The 27,794-nt window shown below is 38.4% G+C and overlaps 1 protein-coding gene across 2 annotated transcripts; it reads right to left on the minus strand.

The window, feature by feature from the left end:
* Positions 1–1,055: 1,055 nt before the first annotated feature.
* Positions 1,056–27,599, minus strand: LOC103119987 (UDP-glucuronosyltransferase 2B31-like). 2 transcript variants are annotated; one of them, XM_060187817.1, is made up of 6 exons: positions 26,822–27,593; positions 21,446–21,594; positions 12,611–12,742; positions 10,289–10,376; positions 8,681–8,900; positions 1,056–4,484 (listed from the first exon to the last, which is right to left on the minus strand). In XM_060187817.1, the coding sequence occupies exons 1-6, from the start codon at positions 27,540–27,542 to the stop codon at positions 4,205–4,207; spliced, it is 1,590 nt and encodes a 529-aa protein (XP_060043800.1). In that variant the 5' UTR covers positions 27,543–27,593; the 3' UTR covers positions 1,056–4,204. The 2 variants fall into 2 exon arrangements, with proteins under 2 accessions (XP_060043800.1, XP_060043801.1); XM_060187818.1 differs by lacking the exons at positions 1,056–4,484; positions 8,681–8,900; positions 10,289–10,376 and adding an exon at positions 10,552–10,815 and having other exon boundaries at positions 26,822–27,599.
* Between the last annotated feature and the right edge of the window lie 195 nt (positions 27,600–27,794).

A 27,794-nucleotide genomic window follows, 5' to 3' on the forward strand; every position in this document is an offset into this window, starting at 1 on the left:
AATCAGTAACGTGGAACAATTTTTTCATGTGTTCATTAGCCTTTTTTTTTTTTTCTTTTTTGTTGCCTTTGTTGTTTTTATTGTTGTAGCTATTGTCGTCGTCGTTGGATAGGACAGAGAGGACGGGAAGACAGGAGGAGAGAAAGATAAACACCTGCAGACCTGCTTCCCTGCCTATGAAGCGAACCCCTTACAGGTGCCGAGCCTGGGGCTTGAACTAGGATGCTTACACTGGTCCTTGCACTTTGTGCCATGTGCGCTTAACCTGCTGCGCTATCGCCCGACTCCCATCATTAGCCTTTTGGATCTCTTCTATAGTGAATATTCTGCTCATATCCTCTGCCCATTTTTGGATGGGATCATTTGCTTTAAGTTTGCTGAGCTCTTTGTATATTTTGGTTATTAGCCTCTGGTCTGATGTCTGGCATGTGACGATCTCCCATTCTGTAAGGGGTCTCTTTTTCTTTGGGTGGTGGTTTCTTTTGCTGTGCAGCTCTTCAATTTGATGTAGTCTCATTGATTTGTTTTTGTTTTAGTCTTCCTTGCAGTTGGATTTGTATCATTGAAGATGTGCTGAAGTTTAGGTGGGAAAGTGTTCCACCAATGTTTTCCTCTAAGTACTTGGTAGTTTCAGGTCTAACATCCAGGTCCTTGATCCATTTGGAGTTGACTTGTTTCTGGTGAGATAAGGTGGTTCAGTTTCATTCTGCATGTTTCAACCCAGTTTTCCCAGCACTTCCATCAATAGATGACTGCAGAAACTATAGAAATAACTTTGGGGTGAATCAAAATAAAAGAAGGACCTTAGCAGTAGGGAATCTAATGTACCCTATTTATAGGCCATAATGCATTTAAGCTTAAAAGGAAAATACAATTGAAGTGGGACTCATGATTCCCTTAAACTGCAGCAGAGGCAATCAAACAGCCATTCTGAAGAGACACATTCCCAGTGTTGTACATGTTGGCAGAAACCAAGACCTATTAAAGATTAATTCTTGGAAACCACAAGAGAAAATAGCCATCTGTACAAAACAGAACAATACAGGCTTGAAAAATTAGAATGTAATTTACTTTTTATTAGTTATTTAATGCTGATATACAAAATTATAAGAGAATAAGAGCATAGTCCCACACCATCCCCACCATCAGAGTTATGTGTTCTCATCCCCACCGTTGGAAACTGCAGTAGTTCTCCCAAGGCCACAGAGAAGTGCTGACTTTGTAACTATCACTCTCTATATCTATCTATCTATATATATTTGCCCTTTTTTTTTTTTCAATGGTCCTGCCTTCTCTTCCTTTCTAAGCCACACCTATACCTATATATAACTTCCATGTATCCTTCCTCTTCTCAGATAAAAAGAGTAACAGTGTCTGGCTTCCTCTGTTTTTCAGGTTCTCTTCCCTTTTACTGATGGTATTAAAACAAAGCCCTCTGGTTATCAGAATATAATTTTTAAAGCAAGCAGGTTTAAAATGTCCAAAGGGGACACACGGAGACAGCATAAGAGCTGTGCAAAATATTTTCATGTCCAAAATATTGGGTCTTTGAGGTCCCATGCTCAATCCTCAGCACCACCATAAGCCAGAGCTGATAGTGGTCTTTCTGTGTGTCTTTGTTTCTGGATCACTCTCATTAAAATAAACATTAAAAAATTAAAATGTTTAAAGAGAAAAGGAATTCTTGACAGAAGGGGTAAGTGAGATATATAGGAAATTTAGAAATTCAAAAAATTAAAATATACATTCATTGATTGTATGAAATAGAATGCTACTGAATGTATAAGTAGAATGAACAATATTAACCATAAAGATAGTGAACAAAAGAAAGAAAGCAAAAGCGAGAGAGACGGAAGACTAGTGAGCTTTGTGTTTTCTTTATTAGACCTAGACAAACAGAACCACTTCAGGCTTAGTGACTCTAGAAGTTTATAATAAACTTATTAAAATATGTGCATTATTGATCCCTCTTAATCACATGCTTTTATTTGTAACTGCCTTCCTTGTCTAATCGCTCATTCTATCTTTCCTTGCAGTGTTAGGAATTTGGAGTCCATCTGTTTGTGTCAGTTTTTATTTCATCTCTCTTGATTTTTCAATCTGCAATTCTTGACTAACCAGCTCCAAAGCTCATTCTCTCTGATAGAGGATTTCTCACAAACTTTTACCATTTCACATGACTTAATATTGATCTTGTTTGTTTGTAAGTCACTCTGAATGTTTATCACCTATGGACCTGTTTTTTCTTTGTTTTCCTTTCTAGATAAATATGTTTTGTTAAATTGTTCATTCACAACAGAAAGACATTTTCTATCCCAAAAATCCTGAGATTATTTTATAGTGGTTTTATTTATTTAAGGTAACATTAGACTACAAGATTATAAATGCTTTAAAATACCATTTCTCACCTCACCCATCACCAAATCACCACTATCCCTCCACCAAAGCCTAGTGGAGTCCCCTCCCCTTACAGCCCCCTCCCCCTTGCAGCCTACTTTCCACAGTCCCTTTGGATAACCTCTGTTCAAAAAACAGATTCTGTCTATTGGACAAAAGTCCATAGTCAGCAGTTTTCAATTGCTTGGATAAAGGTTTCTTACAAGTGCCACATCCCCTTCCACCCCAGCTGGTTGACAGAGTCACATTTGGGAGAAGCCCACTTCAGAGAAGGAAGCTTCCTGGAATAGGAGGTGGCATAATAAGGGGAATAATATTATTGATAGAAATGACTGAGAGGATGAACTATGAAAAACAACTCCAGAAACCACCCTGTGAAAATTGTAAACAATACTTCTTGTGAGAAATTGCGAAACAATATTTCCCAAACAAACCTAATAGAGATTTTATGATAGCATTACAAAGGGCTGAGCTGTTAGCTCCTTGGCCTACTCAAGCACCTAAACCCCAACCTTACAAGAATAAGAAAACTAGTAACAGAAAGATAGTTCCCACAGCACAGGGACCCCCATAAATAGCTTACTAGTTTAATGGGAAACTCTGGTATCCACCTAGGTCTAAAGGGTTACAGAGAGCTCCTGACACTCCATTGCCATATACAGGAGCATATGATGAGAAAGGCATTCGTTGGGTAAATATTAACAGAGAAAGAATGTATTTTCAGCTAGGGTTCATGGAAAGATTGACTAGACAAGGTCCACCTTGGTGCATGCACACTAAGGAACAAAACCAGTATTACAAAAAATGTTGCCCGGTAAGGAGGATATAGAAAACATGCTCTGTCACAATATAATGTTTATCACCTTTAATTTAAAGGAAATTATAGGAAACTTTTAAGATGTTACTTTCATTTTACTGTAACTCTTATTGCAAACAGCTGTACTGCAAAATATAAAAAAGGCTTGCTTGCTTGAATAAATCATACGGATATCAGACTTCGGTGTCTTGTCTCATTCCTCTCTCCGCTGCTACTCTGATACACCTTCAGGGACTCCTGACCTGCTGCAGCTGGACTGCAGCATACAAGTCACTGCTTTTTTTTTTTTTTAAATCCTTTCTTGAGATGAATAAGCACCAGTTCTTTTCTTTCTTTTTTTGTTTTGCTGCTTCCTTTTCACTTCCCTATAGTCCCTTTTGTTTCCTGTATGTTTTCACTTTAACAGGCCTCAAACACCTTTATCTAAGTTGTAATTAAACTGTTTATACTAAGGGCCAGGTGATGGCACACCTGGTTTAGTTACACAAATCTGTTTGAGTTACCACATTACAGTGTGCAAAGACCTGGGTTCAAGCCCCTGCTTCCCACCTGCAGCGGGGAAGCTTCAGAAGTGGTGAAGCAGTGCTACAGATGTCTCTCTGTCCCTCTCCCTCTCTCTATCCCCCTTCCTCTCAATTTCAGGCTGTCTCTATCAAAGATAATAAGTTATTTAAAAAAAAAGAACTGTTTATACTGATATCTCAAACCTACTCCAGAAGTATGAATAAAATCTGTGATAGCATCTTTAACAAGTATTCACTTCTATTTTTTTCTTTTCAGGGACATACGTATTCTATCTGATTGTCTTTATTTAAATAGAAAATAGTGAAAGCAGAAGACTTTTTGGTCTCTAACAGTCAAGGGCTCTAGTAAATCTCTTTTCATTTAGAATTATAGAATCAGGAGAGCATTACCACATCTTGATTCATTATGGTTGAATTAAATAGAGTAATTGTACTTATCAAGCCTATCTGCCTTAGGCTTCAAAGTCTACTCTCTCTTTTTCTTCTTACTTGTTTTAACAAACACTGCACAGCAAAATAAGCAACATTTTATGACAAAAAATGTAACGATTGCCACACAGGCTAGTAGGAAGCCAATCACATCCCAAGAGTGATACTGGAACCAATTGAGATTGTACAAAGCTGGTCTTAGGTGTTTGGCCCCTTTGTGGCACATAACAAACTCAATCCAGAAGACAGCTCGATCCAGGGGCTTCACAGGCTGATCATGCTGAATGGCTGATAACCACATAGCATTCTTTTTATACCTGAAGGAAAACCAAATGCACATTAATTTATGGAATACACTAACAAAGGTAAATGTGAAAACTTCATGCAGATGGTAAAACTGAGGGCCACATTCTAGAAGATGATGAAAGACATCATTTTCCTTAGAATGATTATGGAAATCTTAGTTTATGGGATGTATAGAATGTGTAGAAATCTGATTATAATGAAAGAGTAAAGTTTCTAGCCTGAAGATGAATTAGTTAATGTCAAAAACAAAGAGAAGAAAAGAGATTCATGATTTGAATTTGCAGAATTAAAATTATCCAGCAAGGAATTCTTAGTAACTTGGTCAACAAATTATAAAACACTATCAAAATCCAGATGCAAGAGGCCAGTCCATAATGAGGTTCAAAGACATGTCTGGGCAGAATTAGCATTTTAATCATTGATTTATTGAATTCTTATCTCAAATTGATAGCTACAAGTGTGGTAGTGGGTTGCCTTGGTTTGAATATTCACTTTGGCTTTTACCTGCCATTTATTAATTTGAATTTTTTACTATCTTTATTGGGTAGAAACAGTCAGAACTTGAGATGGGAGGGGGAGATAGAGAGGAAGCAGTCCTGCTTCATCACTCAAAAAATTTTCCCCCTGCAGGTGGGACGAGGGGCTCAAACCTGAGTCTTTGTGCATTGTAATGTGTGCTCAACTAGGTGCACCACCACGCAGCCCCGGCCTTTTATTTTTTTAAATTATTTTATTGAGGGGTTAATAGTTTATAGAGTACAGTTGTTGACACAGTCCCTCATCTCTCCATAACAGCTGTCTAGGTGTCTGGAAGAAGCTTGCTCCCCTAACCTAGGCTCCCCTCCCCCATCATCTACTAGGACCTCAATGCTCCTTCATCCCATCCCATTCCCTCCTTCCCCAGAGTCCTTTGCTTTGTGGAATGGATAGAAATAGCATCTTTCCTATCTAATCATTGTGAGGAGTATTACATTGACTCTCAGAGTTGCTCTTTCATATAGTGTACTCCGTAACTGGTTACTACTGTTTTAAATATTTTACAATTTGGAGAGATCTCAGTATTTCACTCTCATACATTGCAGTTACATTTGTTTCAACTATTAAAGTGATAATGCAATAAAAAACAAAGAAAGGGAGTTGGGTGGTAGCATAGCGGGTTACATGCACGTGGCACAAAGCGCAAGGACCAGCGTAAGGATCCCGGTTCGAGTCCCTGGCTCCCCACCTGCAGGTGAAGGAGGTCTGCAGGTTATGTTTCTCTCCCCATCTCTGTCTTCCCCTCCTCTCTCCATTTCTCTGTGTCCTATCTAACAACGACATCAATAACTACAAAAGAAAAAGGATAAGGATATATAGCTAGAGATTGTAGGGGCTGGGTGGTGGCACTCTAGGTCGAGCACATACATTACCGCGTGCAAGGACTTGGTAGGACAAGTGTCCAGGTAGGAAAAAACTGTATTCTTTTAAAAAAATGAAAATGTGATCTTTATGCACTCATTTACGAAAATAGCTATGCTAACATTTAAATTAAGTAATACTACTCTTAAAATGCAAATGTCCATGGTGATAATTAAAAAATCCTTTACCCCCAAATATGACTTTGGAGTAAAAAACCATTCAGTGGGTATAAGGAAGCCTCTTCAACAAATGGTCTTGGGAAAACTACATATGTAAAAATCAAAAACTACCCCATCATTTAACACCACACATACAAATTAATTCAAGGTGGATTCAAGACCTGGATATTATTAGATCTGAAACGATAACTAGATGAAAACATGGGCACTACACTTCAGGACTTAGCCTAAGCAGTGTATTTAGAGATGCAACCCTTTTGGTAAGGGAAACTAAAGAATAACCCTAACCCCACTTCCCCAGAACCCCACTCCACTAGGGGAAAAGAGAGACAGGTTGGGAGTATGGATCGACCTGCCAACACCCATGTTCAGCAGGGAAGCAATTACAGAAGCCAGACCTTCCACCTTCTGCACCCCATAATGACCCTGGGTCCATGCTCCCAGAGGAATAAAGAATGGGAAAGCTATTGGGGGAGGGGATGGGATACAGAGCTCTGGTGGTGGGAATTGTGTTGAATTGTACCCCTCTTATCCCATGGTTTTGTCAGTATTTCCTTTTTATAAATAAAAACTTTATTTATATGGATTTTTATGGAACAACATCAAATTAAATTTTGTCTAAAGAAATGACTACTGAGTAGGGATCAGATGTTGGCTCACCCACAAGAGCACACACATCACCACAGAGAAGGACCCAGCTTCAAGCTCCAGTACCCCCGAGTGGGGGAAAACTTTATGAGCAGTGGAACAATGCTACAGATGTCTCTCCTCCTCTCTGTCTCCTTGTCACCTCTGTAGCTCCCCCTCTATGAAAATAAAAAAAAAGAAACAAATTTGCCACCAGGAATGGTGGAGTTGTGCAGGTACCAAGCTCCAGTAATAACCCTGAAGGCAATAAAAATAAAGGTAAGGTACTAAATGAGAGAAGATATTTGTACATCACACTTCTCACAAGGGATTGATACTAGAAATATATAAATTATACAACTCAATAGTGAAAAAAATAATCCTATTCAAAGTACAAAAAGTATCTGAACACTTCTCTAAAGAAGGCATACCAATGGTTCACAGATGAAACATCACCAACATCATTTACTATTAGAAAAAAACAAAAAACCACGAAGAGATACTACCTTAGATGATGATGATGTGTTCAGCTCTGGTTTATGGTGGTGCAGGGGATTAAACCTGGTACTTCAGAGCCTCAGGCATGAGAGTCTCTTTGCATAACCATTATGCTATCTACCCCTCTGCCTTTACCCTAGATTATTTAGAATGGCTTACATTAGGAAAAAAAAAAAAAAAAAGAAGCAAGTGCTGGTGAGGATGTGGGGAATTCTGTTAGGAATGCAAAATGGTACAGTTCCAGTGGCAAATAGCATAGAGAATCCTTAACAAATAAAAATGGAAATACTTAATGACCCTGCAATAACCACTAGAGCATATATGCCAGGACTCAAAAATTCTGAAATTTGAAAGGATATATAAACTTTATGATCATAGCTCCACTCTGCAATAGTCCAAATGTGATATCAACCTAAACAACTATTAGTAGGAGAGTGGATTAATAATAGGGTAGGGGACTGGTGGTGGTGCACCTGGTTGAGCACACATGTTACAATGTGCAAGGACTTGGGTTCAAGCCCCCAGTCCCTACCTGCAGAGGGAAAGCTTCACAAGCAGTGAGGCAGTGCTACAAGTGTCTTTTTCTTTCTCTCCCTTTCTAGCTCCCTCTTCCCCCATGATTTCTTTCTGCCTCTATGCAATAAATAATAAAAAAATAAAGTTATGGTCTATAAGTCAATGGAATATACTCATTATACTCAATGGAATATTACTTGGCCATTAAAAGATGACACCGTGTTTGAAATTTGGGACAAAATGGAAAACAAATCTGAAAATCCATACATAACAATGATACTCATAACTGTAACAATAAACTTAAAATTATTTTAGGCCCTGCAATCATATTTCTCGTTGGTTGCAGAAAATCTGACTTCTAAAGGGAATGTTACTTTCAACCCAATTTATAATTTTCTGATTCTTTAAAATAGACAAAAGCAAGCACAACAAAACAAGACTAAACCTACCTTTAAAAGTAATATCCACATAGTTTTTATTGAGTACATTCAAGGTCCTAAATAACTGTCATTTGTCAGTGGTAGGATTAAAATATTAGTAAAGGAAATTTTAAAGATGTCAAATATGATAGGAATCTGAAATTGATATGTTTACTTATTAGCTGAGAACCATTTCAGGAGAGTTTAAAGTTTTGAATGAATTCCCATGCTGAAAAAAAGACATAACTAGCATTTTTATACCACCCATGGATCTCTGCTTTAACTGTGTTCTTAGTGGTTTCTCTTAATCTTCCTGTCATCGTTTCTTTTACTCTTCTCATTCTCTTATTGGCTATTTCAAAATTTCTTCATGATATTTAACCTCTGATGAAACATTTCCTTAAAATACTAAGACAAACTTGATGAGATATTCCCAGTGGGTTAGTGACACTACCTTTAGAACATTGAACATGTGTGTACTCACCATTACTCATTTAGGAAACACTGCAGCCCCCTAAACTTTCATATATGAATGTAGTATCTTGTAAAAACTTAAAAAGTTACACTCACAAAGGATCATTAATCACTTTCCTCAATGCGTTGAGCAGGTCTGCACTAGTCAAAGTTTCCAAGTCCACTCGAACAGCTGCACCTTTGGCTTCCATGTGAGCGATGTTATCAGGCTGATCAGCAAACAGAGGAATGCCCACCATCGGGACCCCATGGTAGATTGCTTCATAGATGCCATTGGTCCCGCCATGAGTTATGAAAGCTCTGGTTTTTGGATGACCTAAAATTGATTGCATTTAAGAAAATGATCATTATACATATAATTATCTATGATATGAGATGAAATGAGATTATGGTAATGTCAAGCACTAAAAGAAGCTGTGTTTTCTAGATAATGAACACTTGTAAAATGACATGTAAATTGCTTTCAGAACTCAGAGCTAATCACGTAAGTCTTGGGGCTGGGTAGTGGTGTACCTGGCTGGGCACACATGTTACAATGTGCAAGGACCTTGGGAAGCTTTGTGAGTGGTGAAGCAGTGTGGCAGGTCTCTCTCTCTCTGTCTGTCTCTCTCCCTCTCCCTCTCCTTCTCCCTCCCTCTCCCTCTGTACAGGTAACTACATAAAGAAATGAACTTCAAAAAAGAACCAAAAATGGATAGGTGAATAAATTGAAAGAATATTCTGGATAAAAGGAACAACTTATGCAAAAATGGGACACATATTAGAAACATAATCTTTTTATGAAATTCAAAGTTACTGAGTCTATAACATGTAGGATGTTAAGGGAGGAAGGGGATGATGATATGTTACTGTTCTGTGAATAGATTGTAGATAATTTTAAAAGAAAACAGAAGGTCACCAGTAGTAAGAGAGGAGTCTGGGGGTTGGATGGAGGTGTGCCTGGTTGAGTGAACACATCATCATGCCCAGTGATGCAGGCTCAAGCTCCTCTCCCACACATACAGACACAGGAAAGAAGCTTCATGTGCAGTGAAGCAGTGCTGCAGGTTTCTCTCCCTCTCTTTCTCTCTTCCTCTCTCCCACCTTCCACTCTCAATTTCTCTCTATCCTATCAAATAAAAAACTAAAAAAGGGAAAAATTTTGCCACAAGGAATGGTGAAGGTATGTAGGCACTAAACCCCAGCGATAACCCTAGTGGCATAAAAAAAAGTTTATTTTCCCACAGCATTCAAAATATCCCAATAGTAGGGAAAAGACAGATATAAAGAGAGACTTCAGAGATGAACTGGCAATCCAGAAAGTTGCTGAAAGATATACTGGGAGGTAGACATGAAATAAAAAAATTAAACTCGTTCATAAGGAATCTAGATTTATAAAATAAAATGCCGACTCTTTAGGTCCCTTGGAACTGGACAAATGAATAAAAGGTTTATTTTTGAATATTTCAATAATGAGTGCTCACTTCTTTTGTTTGTTTCTGGTTTTTTTCAGAGCACTTCTCAGCTCTGGCTTATGTTGGTGCAGGGAATTGAACCTCGGACCTCAACACCTCAAACGTGTCTTTTTGCATAACCATGATGTTATACCACCCCACCCCCCGCATTATACTATCTCTCTCCCTCGCCCTATTTGTTTTTCTGTTATGCTATTATAACTAGTTAAATATTATTCATGTTTCCACTATTTGTTCTCCCAAATCTTACCAAGAAGGTCATTTTGGGGAATCCATTTATACAGCTGAGTATTGGATCCTAAGGTATCTGGTTTTTTGCCATCAAATCTCCATAGAACCTGTTAAAGAAAATGCTTTTTTCTATTAGTTGAATTTCAAATTTAACAGCAGCTTAAATTTTTGAAAATTAGAAGACATTTAGCTAAATGCTTTTCGCTAGATAAATAATGATGAAATGTCAAGTAATGAGGACTACTAATCTGCTGAGGAGGAAAGAAAGGAGGAACACACACATTTCATATAGTTGCATTTATTTTTATTTCTATTTGGGGGTGAAACACTGTCATTTCATACACAGTGGAAAGAACAAATGAGATTATCAGATAGGAAATTACAAAGTAGTTAAAAAAGATGAAAGGTATATTTTACATATTGGAAAGCAATTATACTGTAAATCTCTAACCTTTCAATAAAATTAAAAAAAATTTTAATGGAGAAAAATAAAATTAATATTTTCCATGCAAGCATTGATTTGGCATCTTGTTATAAATCTCCTTTCTGCATAGGGAGGAAGAGTTAATTTTATAGATTAGAACCTGGGTGCATTGGGGGTCAGGTTGAGCAATGCACAAAGTTCAGTTCAAGAACAGGACTTTCTCTGTCATTCTCCTGTTTTGCACTTTGATAAAGTCTAGTCAGTTATGACAGACCAATCTCTTGTTCTTTAAATCACATGACTGGCTTAGGTACCTGGTGAGCCCGGATTATAATTTCACTCAATAACACTTTCTAAAACACACTGAATGGTTTTTATGCCAGAGGCACCAGAGGATCCAGGTTCAATCCCTTACATCACTATAAATCAGCACGAAGCAGTGCTCTGGTTAGGTAAAAACAAAAACGGGAGAAACAGTTCACCTGGATGTTGCACTTATGTCATTTTCATAACCCAGATTTGTTCCTGGCCCCCACTGCACTGGAGAAAGTTTCAGTGTGGTGCTATCTTGCTCTCTCCTTTCTCTCTGAAAAAGCAGACCCAGAGCAGTGAAGCCCTGGCAGTGTAATGTGTACATTACAGAAGGTGCAAGAAGGTAGGTTAGATAGTAAGTGCAAGCAGCATATTGTCCTTTAGACCTTTATCCACTTTCCTTAACATTATTGTGCTAGTACAATTACTATTAAAATTTAGCTAATTCTGTGAAGAAAAGGAACAAATGACTGGGCAGAATTTGCTAGCTTTCTTGCTTGCATTATAACACTAAAAAGTTCACATTGTACTCCCCCACCCCCACCCCCCTTCTCTCTCTTTTTATCAGAACATTGCTCAGCTCTGGTTTATGGTGGTGAGGGGCTTGAACCTGGCACTTTGGAGCCTCAGGCATGCAAGTCTTTTTGCATCACCATTATGCTACTTCCCCAGCTTCACATTGCATCCTTTCATGTTTCTTTCTTTTAAAAATTTACTAACTGGAAGAGTAATGGTTTGCAGTGCAGTTGTGCAAACATAGGAATAATCATTCATTTCCTTGTGCATCATGTGATAGCTCTTCAAGGTTCTCTCCACCCCCCTCTCGCCCTTTGGTGCAGCACATATCCTCCTCCTCCCCCTCCCACACCTCCTCCTCCTCTTCCTGCTCCTTCTCTTTCTTTAAACAATGCTAATGCCAAAATTATCAACCAATGATATCTTGTCTACTACTTTAATGCCTGTCACTCATCTATCATCTATGTATCTAACTATCTTCTGTAATCTATAAGCCTTAATTATCAGAAGAGAGAGAGACTGGAAAGACCAGAGTACCACTCTGGTATGTGCAGTGTTGGGGATTATGATCAGAAGCTCACACATGTCAAGCTCTGTTTTTTCCCCCCTCCTTATTTATTTATGTATTTATTTACTTATTTTTACCAGCTCTCTCACTTATGGTGGTACATGGGATTGAACCTGGGATTTTGGAGCCTCAGGCTTGAAAGTTTCTTTGCATAACCATTATACTATCTACGCTCAAGTTTTACCTTCTATCCATTATGCTACCTCTCTCTGGCTGTAGTATATTTTGGTTTCATAGTAGGTTTTTTTTTTTTTTTTTTTTTTGTCTTTCTTTCCAGAGAACTTCTCAGATCTAGTTTGTGGTATTATAGGGGAATTTGAGTCTCAGGCGTGGAAGTCTTTTTGCATAACCATTAGGCATCTCTGCAACCCATATTATATTTTGTTTTTTAGTTTGATATCTGAGATAAAGTGGAACTATCATAATTAATTACTCTTCATGTAGGATATTTCTATAATAAAACTCTTTAGTGTTCAACAGACTTATTAGATATTTATGTGGTATTAATGCGATTTGCCTACCTTCTGTGGAATCTGGGCGAGAGCAGATGCAATCATATTGGCTCTTTCTTCAGACATGTCTTTGATCATTGATCCCAGAGTAAACACCACAATCCCATTCTCTCCAGAGCTCTGGACAAATTCTTCTATTTCCTGTGAAGGAAAAATTTCCTGTCATGAAAGGGTAGCAAGAAGAAATATTGAAGAGATTATTCCAAAGAACTAAAGAGATAAAACAAGAATAGTGACCTTCTGAAATTATGATTAAATACATGGAACATAAATTTCATTATCTGAATCACAATATAATCATATAGTTCAATTGTGCTAATTATATTTACATTGTATAATGATCAGTAGCACTTTTTTTATCTTGTGAATTTGAAAATACATAACCATTAAAAAACTCTCCAAGTCTATTAATCTTACCTCACCTTTTGGACTTTGTGAAAGGAACCATGTTACAGCCTAGATAGTTTGAAATGAAGTTTTTTTTTTTTTTGCCTCCAGGGTTATTGCTGGGGCTCCATTCCTTCACCATGAATCCACTGCTCCTAGAAGTCATTTTTTCCCCATTTTTTTTGTTGCCTTTGTTGTTGCCCTTATTGTAGTTGTTATTGTTGTTATAGCTGTTATTGTTGGATACGACAGAGAGACTCCCCCTAATTTTGATTTTTAAATTTTTTTTGGGGGGGGACTGGGCAGTAGTGCAGTGGGTTAGGCACACATGGCACAAAGTGCAAGGACCAGCACAAGGCTGGAATAAAAATCTCGGTTCGAGCCCCCGACTCCCCACCTGCAGGGGGGTCACTTCACAAGAGGTGAAGCAGGACTGCAGGTGTCTCTCTTTCTCTCCTCTTCTCTGTCTTCCTCTCCTCTCTCCATTTCTTTCTGTCCTCTCCAACAGCAACAATAATAGCCACAACAAAGACAACAACAAAGGCTACAAAATGGGAAAAATAGCCTCCAGGAGCAGTAGATTCATAGTGCTGGTACTGAGCCCCAGCAATAACCCTGGAGGTAAAAAAAAAAAAAAAAAAAAAAAAAAAAAACCTACTTAGCTATTAAAAATGGTGAATTCACCTTTAAAAACAATATCAACTAGGAATACCAAAGGAGACCACCTGGGACCGAAACAAGACAGGACTAGAATGACCACAGGAACCCAGTAAATCACCCGTGAGTACAAACACATGTGGCTGGTGACAGAGAGGAGAGAGGAGCCTAAGGAGAGATTAAGTGACTGCTAACAGTTCAGCAGTTTATCAGTTGAGACACCACCTGCAGTCTGCTCCACCAACAAGGGGAAAGCTTAAGGGAGGAGAGGACTCCCCAGAGACTCACCAAGTGCAACTCTGAGTCTCCATTGCTACTACCCTCAGAATCTGGAGCAGTGGCAGGGAGGGACACCAGGGGACAGAGATCTAACCAGGAAACTCAGAAGACCTATACCTCGGTGGCATAGCTGAGGGGCTGTGAAAGTCTCTTTGCATAACCACTAGATTATCTCTGCCACAACCTGCTATATATCTTGGTCAGGAGTCAGTGATTAAGCTAAGAAGCCTGTTGATAGTTTAAAAGCCCTCAGGCTCCCATAGCCTACAGGGAAGAAAAAAAAAAGAGGCTTTTAAACCACCGAGCTCCAACTCAGGGATTGAAAAAACTGTTAACTTCCACCACTGTAAACACTTTAATTAACTTACTTAGACACAAGTCAACCCAGGCAATAGTGATCAATAATTTGAAAATTACTGATAAAGGGAACTCATAACATAATATATAATATGGTTAAAACAACAAGAAAAAATATTGGAGACTTGAACCAGGACAAGAGTCCAGCTAAAAGTCCTACAGAGAGTGAAGCACAAAACAACGAGTTTAACATCCAAACATTAGCTAAGGACATAATAACAGGAGTGAGTAAAGAATTTGAAAAAATTGTAACCAGAAATGCAGGAACAACAAATGAGAATATGGAAGAAAATTCTAATTATCTCATGGTTATTAGAGAGCTGAAAGCTGAAATCGCTGAGCTAAGAAGGCAACTAGCTGAACAAGCTAAACAGTATCAGAGCAGGGCAACAAAATAGATGAACTCCAGAAAACAGTAGAGGGCAGAGAGAATAGAATCTATGAGGCTGAAGACAGAATTAGCAAGATTGAGGATGAATTAGAGACAACTAAAAAAGAAGTAAGAGATCTCAAAAAGAGATTAAGAGATGCTGAAAACAACAACAGACTCCTATGGGATGACTTCAAAAGAAACAATATACGCATTATTGGCCTACCAGAGGAAGAAAGAGAAGGGGAGGAAGAAAGCATTCTCAAGGCCATAATAGCTGAAAATTTCTCTAGTCTAGACAACACCAAAGACATAAAGATTCAAGAAGCCCAGAGGGTCCCAAACAGAATTAACCCAGACCTAAAGACACCAAGACATGTCATACTTAGAATGGAAAGGGATAAGGATAAAGAAAGGATCCTCAAGGCTACAAGAGAAAAACAAAGGGTCACCTACAAAGGAAAACCCATAAGATTAGCAGCAGACTTCTCCATACAAACACTACAGGCCAGAAGAGAATGGCAAGATATCTATCGAGTGCTCAATGAGAAAGGCTTTCAGCCAAGAATACTATATCCTGCTAGACTGTCATTCAGACTAGATGGAAGCATCAAAACCTTCTCAGACAAGCAACAGTTGAAGGAATCAACCATCACCAAGCCTGCCCTGAAAGAAGTTCTGAAAGGTCTCCTATAAACAACCAGACCACCACAAATAGGACATATATCAAAACACTCTAAAACTCTACAAGAATGGCGTTAAAATATCTTCAATCTTTGATATCAGTAAATGTCAATGGCCTGAATTCACCTATTAAAAGAAACAGAGTAGGAAGATGGATCAGAAAACACAACCCAACAATATGTTTTCTACAGGAAACCCACCTAACTCAACAAGACAAACACAGACTTAAAGTGAAAGGATGGAAAACTATCACACAAGCCAATGGCCCACAAAAAAGGGCAGGAGCAGCTATTCTCATATCTGACATGATAGACTTTAAAATAGATAAGATTAAAAAAGATAGGAATGGACACTACTTAATGCTCAGAGGATCAGTCAATCAAGAGGACTTAACAATTATTAATATCTATGCACCCAAAGAGAAGCCATCTAAATACACCAAACATCTACTGAAAGAGCCACAGCAATATATTAACAACAACACAATCATAGTAGGGGACTTCAACACCCCACTATCTCAACTTGACAGATCATCCAGGCAGAAAATCAATAAAGACATAAGGGAGCTAAATGAAGAGATAGATAAACTAGAACTATTGGACATTTTCAGAGTCATTCATCCCAAGAAACTGGAATACACATTTTACTCAAATCCACATGGGTCATTCTCAAGGATAGACCATATGTTAGGCCACAAAGACAGCATCAGCCAATTCAAGAGCATTTAAATCATCCCAAGCATCTTCTCAGACCACATTGGAATTAAACTAAAACTTAACAATCAGCAAAAGATTAGTAATAGTCCCAAAATGTGGAAGCTCAACAGTACACTTCTTAACAACTTCTGGGTCAAAGAGGAAATCAAGGAAGAAATCAAAACGTTTCGAGAGTTCAATGAAAATGAAGACACAAGCTATCAAAATATTTGGGGACAGCCAAAGCAGTCCTAAGAGGGAAGTTCATAGCTATACAAGCACACATTAGGAAACAAGAAAAGGCACAAATAAACAGCCTGATTGCACATCTTAAAGACCTAGAAGAAGAATAACAAAGGAACCCTAAAGCAACCAGAAGGACAGAAATCACTAAAGTTAGGGCAGAAATAAATAACATTGAGAATAGAAAAACCATACAAAAGATCAATGAAAGTAAATGTTGGTTCTTCGAAAGAGTAAACAAAATCGACAAACCTTTAGCCAGACTCACAAAACAAAAAAGGGAGAAGACCCAAATAAGTCAGATAGTAAATGAAAGAGGAGATATCACAACAGACACCGTAGAAATTCAACACGTCATGCGAGGCTTCTATGAACAACTATATGCCACCAAGCTAGAGAACCTGGAAGAAATGGACGATTTCCTAGATACCTACCAACTTCCAAAACTAAGTAAAGAGGAAGTGAATAACATGAACAGGCCCATCACAGCTAATGAAATTGAAACAGTTATCAAAAATCTTCCCAAAAATGAAAGTTCTGGACCAGATGGTTTTACAAATGAATTCTACAAAACCTTCGAAGAAGAACTAATACCTCTACTTTTAAAAGTCTTCCAGAAGATTGAAGACACTGGAATACTCCCTGCCAGCTTCTATGAAGCCAACATCACCTTGATACCAAAAGCAGACAGGGACACAACCAAAAAAGAAAACTACAGACCAATATCTCTGATGAACATAGATGCGAAAATATTGAACAAAATTCTAGCCAACCGGATACAGCAGTATATCAAAAAGGTTGTTCATCATGACCAAGTGGGGTTTATTCCAGGCATGCAAGGTTGGTTTAATATACGTAAATCAATCTATGTGATCCACCACATCAACAAAAGGAAGACCAAAAACCACATGGTCATATCAATAGATGCAGAGAAAGCCTTTGACAAAATCCAACATCCCTTTATGATCAAAACACTACAAAAAATGGGAATAGATGGAAAATTCCTGAAGATAGTGGAGTCTATTTATAGCAAACCTACAGCCAACATCATACTCAATGGTGAAAAACTGGAAGCATTTCCCCTCAGATCAGGTACTAGACAGGGCTGCCCACTATCACCATTGCTATTCAACATAGTGTTGGAAGTTCTTACCATAGCAATCAGGCAGGAGCAAGGAATTAAAGGGATACAGATTGGAAGAGAAGAATTCAAATTCTCCTTATTTGCAGATGACATGATAGTATACATGGAAAAACCTAAGGAATCCAGCAAGAAGCTTTTGGAAATCATCAGGAAATACAGTAAGGTGTCAGGCTATCAAATTAACATTCAAAAGTCAGTGGCATTCTTCTATGTAAACACTAAGTTAGAAGAAATTGAAATCCAGAAATCAATTCCTTTTACTATAGCAACAAAAACAATAAAATATCTAGGAGTAAACCTAACCAAAGAAGTGACTTGTATACTGAAAATTATGAGTCACTACTCAAAGAAATTGAAAAAGACACAAAGAAGTGGAAAGATATTCCATGTTCATGGGTTGGAAGAATTAACATCATCAAAATGAATATATTACCCAGAGCCATCTACAAATTTAATGCTATCCCCATCAAGATCCCAAGCACATTTTTTAGGAGAATAGAAAAAATGCTACAAAGGTTTATCTGGAACCAGAAAAGAACCTAGAATTGCCAAAACAATCTTGAGAAAAAAGAACAGAACTGGAGGCATCACACTCCCAGATCTCAAACTGTATTATAGGGCCATTGTCATCAAAACTGCTTGGTACTGGAAGATGAACAGACACACTGACCAGTGGAATAGAATTGAGAGCCCAGAAATGAGGCCCCACACCTATGGACATCCAATCTTTGACAAAGGGACCCAGACTATTCAATGGGGAAAGCAGAGTTTCTTCAACAAATGGTGTTGGAAACAATGGGTTGAAACATGCAGAAGAATGAAACTGAATCACTGTATTTCACCAAATACAAAAGTAAATTCCAAGTGGATCAAGGACTTGGATGTTAGACCACAAACTATCAAATACTTAGAGAAAAATATTGGCAGAACTCTTTTCCGCATAAATTTTAAAGACGTTTTCAATGAAACGAATCCAATTACAAAGAAGACTAAGGCAAGTATAAACCTATGGGACTACATCAAATTAAAAATCTTCTTCACAGCAAAAAAAACCACTACCCAAACCAAAAGACCCCTCACAGAATGGGAGAAGATCTTTACATGCCATACATCAGATAAGAGTTTAATAACCGACATATATAAAGAACTTGCCAGACACAACAACAAGACAACAAATAACCCCATCCAAAAATGGGGGGAGGACTTGGACAGAATATTCACCACAGAAGAGATCCAAAATCCCTAGAAACATCATTCCACCATCTATGAATGAAAGACTTGTCTGTCTGTGGTGCATAGAATCAAACTCAGGAACTTGTACATGAAAGACATTTGTCTTAGCCCCTGGCGGACCCTGTTATTCTTTTGTTTATTTATATTTGTCACGAGAGATATTGCTGGGGCTTCACACCTGTGTGATTCCACTGCTTGTTGTGAACTCTTCACTTTGTTAGATAGAGGGTGAAAGACAAAGACGGAGACAGATAAAAGAGGCACAGAGAGGAGAGACACCAAAGCACTGCTCCTCTATTCATTAACTGTTCATTCCCCAATATAGTTTTTCTTCACTGTTGCTTGAATCAGTAACCTGCTTTCTCACTCAACTCAGTGAATACATCTTGAGAGACTTTTTTCATTTTATTATTTATTTTTGATTGGTTACTTAACATTGTTTAATAGAATTATCAGATTTCAGGTTCAGATTTCATAACTACATATGACACATGTAAGTATCACACCCCGAAAAAGATGAATATGAGGTGTTTTTTTTTTAAAAGAACTAATGATTATCAAAGTTTTTTTGAGAAAAAGGACAAGAGTGGAGGTATCAGTCTTCCAACTATACTATAGGCTTATAGTAATTGAAGTCACATTGTACTGGAACAAAGCCAGACACACAGATCAATGGAATAAAATTGAGAACACAGATATAAGTCCTCACAGATATGAAAAGTAAATATATGATAAGGGGTCCCCATCAATTAAATGAGTAATGGACAATCTCTTCAATGAATGGTGATAAGAAAATCAGTTGGTGACCAGACAACCTAACCAATGAGTCCTGGAACCCCTCCTCTCCAGAGCCCTGCCCCACTACAGAAAGATAGAAACTGGCTGGGGGGTTTGGATCGACCGATCAACATCCATGTCTAGCAGAGAAGCAATTACAGAAGCCAGACCTTCCACCTACTGCTCCCCGTAAAGATCTTTGGTCCATACTCCCAGAGGGATAAAGAATAAGGAAGCTTCCAGTGGAGGTGATGGGATGTGAAACTCTGTTGGTGAGAACTGTGTGGAATTGTATCCCTCTTATTCCACAATATTGTCAATCATTGTTAAATCACTAATAAAAAAAAAAAAGAAAATTAGTTGGTGACATGCAGACAAATGAAACAGGGCTGCCACATGACACTATGCACAAAAATCAACTACAAATGGGTCAGAGTCTTAGATAGTATACCAAAAATGCATAAAATACATAATAGAACACATTAACAGAATACTCCATGATGCTGGTTTCAGACAAGTCTTTGGAAACTCAAGTCCAATGAGAAGAAAACCAAAAGCAATAATATTACAGTGGGATTATATCAAACTGAAAAGTAGCAAAAGGAACCATCACCAAAACAGAAAGACTTCTGTGATAGGAATCTGCAAAACACTCTCACTCCCAATTTGGGCCCCTTTCCACAGGGTGATGAGAGATTGTACCCATTTGTCAACAACTGTATAGTTAGTGCATGTATAAGAAGGTACATGCCATATTTGTGTTGTTGGGATTTTGAGAAAATGGAATATAAATAGATTCTTGAGCTAGTTTCTTTCCAGTTAAGATCACTTCCTATTCAACACTTTGAAGAGGTTTGAAATTTGAATTAAGAAAATAGAAATAATTTTTTGTATGTATTTTACTACTCATTTAATTTGTTTTAATGATAGCCTGAGTGAGTGAGGCCAGAGTTCTGGCTTATGGTGGTGCCTAGGGTTGAACCTAAGACCACTGAGGCTCCAGGCATGGAAATCTGGTGAAAAACTACTATGACATAAATCCACCACCCCCATCACATTTTAATTCACTTCATTAGGGACATAATAATTTGCAATATATTAACTGTCACTTGTGTATGGCTTACCGCACCATGGTAGGTCATCACTCAACTGACAATGTTCACCACCACAGTGCAGTGGGGCTCCAACACACTTTTTAATAAGTAGTTTTATTTAATATTAGAGACATAGGGAAATTGAGAGAAGAGAGGAAGTTAGAGAGAAAGAGAGAGATACCTGTAGCCTTGTCTTATCACTTGCATAGCTTTCCCCCTGCAGGTAGGGGCTGGGGGCTTGAACCTGGGTCTTTGTGCACTGTAACGTGTACGCTTGACCAGGTGTGCCACCACCCAGCCCCTCCAACACACTTTCAATCACTCCCCAGCCACCCACATCCTCTTAGTCTACGGGTCAAATGTGTTAGATCTTATCTAGTCTAAGTTTCAACTTGTATTTTCTCCCTCTCTTGGTTTCTATTTTGTTTTGTTTTTGTTCTTGTTGAATCCTTACCTTCTTCTCGCCCCCCAGCAGACTTTCAAATAGATAGATAGATAGATAGATAGAGATAAATATATAGAGAGAAAACCACAGCACTGAGTCTCCCCTCCAGTGCAGTGGAGGCCAGGCTTGAACTTGGGTCCTGGCACATGGTAAAATGCACACTGTACCAGATGAGAAGTCCTAGCCCCTATAAATATTATTTTAGTGAATGGCTGACCCTTTCTCATATGTTGGACAGTGAAGACCATAATTTACCTGACCATCTACTTAAATGTTCTTCAAGGATTCCAATTAATTCTATATTTATAATGTAATTTAGATATTTACATTGGTATAGAAATACGAGCTTCTAATTAGCAAGCCATTTTACCTAGTTTCCCATATCTCTGTCCAGTCAGTCAAACTGCCTAGATAAAATGCAAAATATTTCCTATAGAAAATGCAAAATAAACAAAGCAAAACAAACAGAAAGAGGTGACCTTAGGCAGTGGTTTGGCAGGTTTACAGTGGAGTCCTCCAACATATTCAAAATGTGGTAAGAGTGGGTGAGGAAATTCAAAGTCCCAGTAGGTTCGAATGAGCCACTTTTCAGCTTTCCCCATGATCTCAGATAGTGTAGTGGGTCTTCCTAAAGGGAAAATAAACAACAATTAAGGAAATGAGAACATTGTCATGTGAAGATGATACTAGGCAATTTTCTGAGAAAAAGCTGGAATGATACAAATGTGTTTAAATGCCAGTTATTTAACAAAGCAAATGAATGTGTGTATAATAACTATGTATGCATATAATTAACAGTTATACAGGTATACAAATTATCAATATAGGAATCCATCTACATGTATATATGATTAATACATCTCATGATATTCACAATTACAGATAACATTAAATTGGAATTGTTAGAGAATTAAACATGATTTTTTTTCTTTCTAAAGCTATATAACCAAAAGACACAAATGCAAAAAAGAATTATAGCAACTTCACAATCAACTAACTGTACCATAACCATAAAGGAATATTTCTCTAGAGAAGTCAATCTATAAATTAAAAAAAAATTATAAAAGGGAAAAACTGAAAAAAAAAAAACACCACAGGATAAGAGGGGTACAGCTCCACACAATTCCCACCACCAGAACTCCATATCCCATTCCCTCCCCTGATAGCTTTCCTGTTCTTTATCCCTCTGGGAGCATGGACCCAGGGACATTATGGGGTGCAGAAGGTGGAAGGTCCGGCTTCTGTAATTGCTTCCCTGCTGAACATGGGAGTTGACAAATCCATACTCCCAGCCTGTTTCTCTCTTTCCCTGGTGGGTCATGGCTCTATAATTTATTTATTTATTTATTTATTTATTTATTTATTTTTCTGCCTCAAACACAGGCTCTTGTGACCATTCTGGCTAAACCTGACAGCTCTGAGTAAGTCTTGTGATCACTTCTTCTAGCGTTTGCGCTTCTTCCGTAGCCAGTCAACAGCGTCAGGTTGAGCCTGATGTAAAGTTTCGAGACCTCCTTTGAATCTGGAGAGGTGGCAGTCGTTGACTATGTGGGTCATTGTCTATAGCCGCAGGGGCAGTTCGGGTCGTCTCTGGCTCCCCAGCGATGGAACATAGCGGCGCACCGGCCATGGCCTGTTCCATAGCGATTGAGGAGGGCCCAATCATAACATGCTAGGTCAAAGCCGGGTTGACGCTTGCAGGGGTCTGTGATGAGGTGTTTGTTCTTTACCTCAGCTGACTGCCAACTCTGTTTCCAAGAGACTGGAACAGAGAAGTTCAGTGTAGGCGTAGAGGACCAGATTGGGTGACGAGACGTCAAGCGTTGGACAGGGTGGGCGAAGATATCCGTGTATATTGGCAGGTCCGGTCGAGCATAAACATGGGAAATGAACTTAGATGATGCCGCATCCTGACGAATATCTGGCGGGGCGATGTTGCTAAGAACTGGCAGCCATGGAACCGGGGTGGAATGGATGGTTCCAGAAATGATCCTCATGGAGGAATATAATTTGGAATCGACCAAGTGGACATGGGGGCTACGGAACCATACTGGGACACAGTATTCTGCAGTGGAATAGCATAATGCCAGAGATGATGATCGTAGTGTGGAAGCGCTTGCGCCCCATGAGGAGCTGGCCAGTCTTGCAATGATGTGATTCCTCGCGCCCACCTTTGCTGCAGTTTTTATGAGATGATTGTGAAATGACAGAGTGCGATCGAGAGTAATCCCAAGATAGACTGGCTGGGCTTCATGCCAGATTCTCGTATCGTCAAGCTGCACATTAAGCTCACGCGAGGCCGAGGCATGGTGTAGATGGAAAACAGATGATACCGTTTTTGCAGTGATCACTAATTCAGTCTGACTCTTCTTTGATCTTTATTCAGCTACCTGTCCTGATGTGTGAGTCTTTTATCTTTTCTGTTCCTCTCCTTTTGTTTCCTTTCTTTTTCTTTTTTGCCACCAGGGTTATTGTTGGGGTTCAGTATCTGAATTCTTCTCCATTCTTGGTGGCCACTAATTCTTTTTCTTAACTTTGGAAACAGAGATGTGTGCTTATGGTCAGTTTTAGAACATTAGCAAAATAGAAAGACCTAGTTTACAAAAAGATCTAGACACATTTTTGGTGGCTAGGAGACCTGGTCATGCTGGGGATGTTGGATGTCTTCCTTCTAGTCCTTGGATTTTCTTTCTTGATTCCATCAGTAAAGGGGTTGCATTCTCCACCCCGCACCCCAAATACAGCAAATCACTTGTAGATCCAGTTTTAAACAAGATTCTAGGTCTCAAATCTGTCAGAATTTAGGGAAGAACTATGCAATTATCAGAATCTCAGATTTTTTTTTTATTGCTGTTGTTGGATAGGACAGAGAGAAATGGAGAGAGGAGGTGAAGACAGAGAGGGGGAGAGAAAGACAGACACCTGCAGACTTGCTTCACCGCTTGTGAAGGGACTCCTCTGCAGGGAGCCTGGGCTCGAACTGGTGTCTCTACACCGGTCCTTGTGCTTTCTGCCAGATGAGCTTAACCCACTGCGTTACCGCCCGACTCCCAGAATCTCAGATTTTTTAAAAAAATATTTATTTATTCATTCCCTTTAGTTGCCCTTGTTTTATTGTTGTAGTTATTATTGTTGTTGTTATTGATGTCGTCTTCATTGTTGGATAGGGCAGAGAGAAATGGAGAGAGGAGGGGAAGACAGAGAGGGAGAAAGACAGACACCTACAGACCTGCTTCACCACCTGTGAAGAGACTCCCCTGCAGGTGGGGATCCGGGGGCTTGAACCAGGATCCTTAAGGTCCTTGAGCTTTGCGCCTCCATGTGCACTTAACCCAGAATCTCAGATTTTAACTGGGATAGGGTCACTGTAATTCTTGTGAAAAACAGATATCAGTGGAGTCATTTTGAGAGAAGGTAAGAATTGCCATGCTGGGGAAAAAAAAAGATTATTTTCTGCTTGAACTGACCCAAAAGATTCTTGGACTGATTGGCCCTAACCCTGCACTTTAGTTCCTGCTTATTAAACATTCTGTCCTGCTTTATATCTTACTGCTTTTTAGTCACCAAGTTCATGGCCAATGTCCATGACTAATTGAGAAACAATTACAAAAGCCAGAACTCCTTCTGTACTTAAAAAACAATTTATTTTGGTTCATACTTCCTGAGCAGGAATGTTAGGGGAAGATGACCAGAGGGCCCTGAACTCCAATTACACTGATATATGGAATGTTTGAAAGCAGGAACCTTTGTTTTTATACCAGTCACTGTGAGTGAAGAGAATCTAGGGGTATATAGTTCAACCTGCCAATGATCATGTTCAGCAGAGAAGCACTTACAGAAGCCAGAACTCCCACCTTCTGCACTCCAAAAAGAATTTTGGGCCGTAGTCCCAGAGGGGAAGAAATGTTAGGGAAGATGACTAGAGAGGTCTAAGCTCCAATTCCATCAGGACTCAGAGAGAGAAGAGGGAAAAAGGAGGGACATTTGGAAGTAGCAATAGGTCTAAGTGTGACTTAGAAAGGAAGAGAAGGAAGGACCATAGAAAAAATGGGCAATATATATATTTACAGAAATAATAATCAACCCATATTTGTGACGTTGGGAGAATTACTGTTGTTTCCAGTGGAGGGAATGGGGACAAGGAACTCTAGTGGTAGGAACAGTGTGGAATTTTACCCTGTTAGCTTGTAATTTTATAAATCAATATTAAATCAGTAATAAAAAAGAAATAAAAGACCATAATATGATTTTTGGGACAAAATGGATAGCACTGACAGAGAATATGTGAAGTAAATAAGGTAATGAAGGACAACTATGAGATGATCCCACTCATGTGGGATATAGAGAATTGAAACACATGGACTTGAAGAAAGAAAAAATATATATACATATATACACTTTACCCTTATCTATAACCTTTGAAAATTTGTGGTTACCATTGGAGGGCTGGGATGGGCACACCTTTGGTGGTGGGAAAGATGTGGAATTGTACCCTATTATCTTATAATCTTGTAAATCACTAATAAAAATCTATTTTTAAAAATCCTTGGCCTGAGCCAAATAACAGGTTTTGTGAACCTGTCTGGGAGTGCTGCAGGACAATGGATTATAGCTGTTTTCAAGAGGATAAATGCAGTAGGAGTGAATACTTTAAACTGTTCATTTATATTTATTTATTTGCCTCCAGGGTTATTTCTGGGACTCAGTGCTTACACTGCCAATGAACTGCTCCTGCCGCCATTTTTTGAGTTTTTTTATTATTATTATTATTGGATAGGACAGAGAGAAATTGAGAAGGGTGGGGAAGATACAGAAGAAAGATAGACAACTGCAGACCTGCTTCACTGCTTGTGAAGTGACCCCCTGCAGGTAGGGAACCCGCTCAAACCAGGGTCTTGAGTTTCGTACTATGTGTGCTTAACCCAGAATGTTATTGTCCGGCCCTCTAGTTTAAACTTTTTAACACAAATTAAATAGTTTTTTTTTTTTAACTGCTTACATCATTTTTCACTTTCCTTCCAATAAAAACCCAAACTTACATTTCTCCACACCTGTTGACTATACATTTTAGATTTTTTTGTACCTTGGTTACAATTCTTTACTCCTAGATAAATAAAAATTTTCATCTTTAATGGTGTCTAAATTTTCAGTTTGAATCTCAACTGTGGAGCAATTGCTGGCCAAATTGCATACACATATATATATATGTATATATATAAACTGCCTCTGGTGTACTGTATATATATATATATGTATATGATGGAACTAAACTACATAGATGGAAATAATCTCCTCACTATCACATAGATATTTGTGCTTGAAGTACATATGCAGGACTTTAGTCTCCATGATTTCATTCCTAAAGATGTTTTATGGGTTTTCTAATGAACTTAAAGATAAAACAATGTGGACAATAGATATTTAATTACTTAGAGAGCACTTAAGTCCTTTATTTTTTAGTATATATTTTAATGAGAAACATGCAGTGAGAAAGATATAGAGAGTGAGAGAGACCAGAGCACTGCTCAGCTCTGTCTTATGATAAGCTGGGGGTTGAACCTGGGATCTCAGAGTCTCAGGAAGGGAAGTCTTTTCACATTATCAATATGCTGTTTCTCAAGCCCTAATTTGTGTTTTATGATCCCCATGGCATGTCCTATACTAGAAATGGACTTCAGAATTTTAATTTATAGTAGAAAACTGTCTATGGTATCTTTGAGATTAAAAGGTACTTTGATTTTTATCCTTTCACTTATGAAAGATAAGATTTTCTTTTGCACAACTATACCGACTCACCTTCAAAGGTCTAAGGGAAGTTAATAAAAATCATGCTATCAATTAAAACCACAACTTACCTAATATTTCACTGTAAAATTTATTCCAACTCTTCTCATTAAATACTTGGAAATAAAAATCAAAATAAAGTGTATATATCATATTTTGAATCCTCTCCATAAATGTCATTTTATCACTTAATTCTGACATAACAACAGGTACATAGGATGGTGGCAATGGAAGTCCTCCAACGTGTTTTTCAAATGAAAAGCCAGGAGTGAAGCGGAGACTGTACACCAGAGGCAGTTTAAGTAGCTCAGCCAGCAGCTCACCACAGGGCCCAACAGCATCTGCAAGAAGGAGCTCAAACCTTGATTCCTGTAGTTTTGTCATAAACTTCTTGTTTGAAACTACTTCTTTACAGAGCTTCTCATACACATCAGAATATATCCAAAGTAATTCTTCCATCTTTGGAAAGTATATCCAAAATTTGTTTTTTGATAAATTTGTCCAGTTCCTGGTCCATTCTGTGTAAAATATCTCCAAGGCATCCTTAGTGAAAGTTGTCGGATAAATCTCAAATTTAATGGCAGACTGCTTTTTAGGATCATGAAAAAGGGCAACTGAAGATGTCAGAACAGTCACTTCATGACCCTTTGTGACCAGTTCATCCAGAATTGTCTTTAAATTGATCCAATGACTGTATTCCATTGGCCATACTAGGACTTTGCCACAATTCCCGGTGTTAATGTAACAACTCACCTGTAGCAACAGAAAAAGTGAGGCCAATTTCACAGGCATCCTGGCCAAACACACTTCTAAGTCACTATTCCTCCTGTGGTTGCCTACACTTACATAAAGGGGAAATTGACCAGGAGGTCAAACTACAACTTCTGCACAACAAAGCAAATATACTGTGAACAGTCAGAGCCTACAGAAAGGTAACAGAGGACAAAGTGTTCAAGACCTTATGTTTACACAAGGTATTTACTATTTTTTTAAATGATTATTAGTGTTATATCACCTTGCTAGGAATCAGTAGCCTTCTACACA

Source organism: Erinaceus europaeus, chromosome 3, assembly GCF_950295315.1.
Source record: "Erinaceus europaeus chromosome 3, mEriEur2.1, whole genome shotgun sequence".
NCBI classification, from domain to species: domain Eukaryota; kingdom Metazoa; phylum Chordata; class Mammalia; order Eulipotyphla; family Erinaceidae; genus Erinaceus; species Erinaceus europaeus.

Bases quoted from the DNA above. Each gene is read 5' to 3' on its own strand.
- LOC103119987 (XM_060187817.1), bottom strand. From the start codon at position 27,542: ATGCCTGTGAAATTGGCCTCACTTTTTCTGTTGCTACAGGTGAGTTGT. The intron at 10,377-12,610 runs GTAGGCAAATCG...TTTCTTTAACAG, and splicing joins TCGCCCAGATTCCACAGAAG to GTTCTATGGAGATTTGATGG. The intron at 4,485-8,680 runs GTGAGTGTAACT...GTTTTCCTTCAG, and splicing joins AAAGTGATTAATGATCCTTT to GTATAAAAAGAATGCTATGT.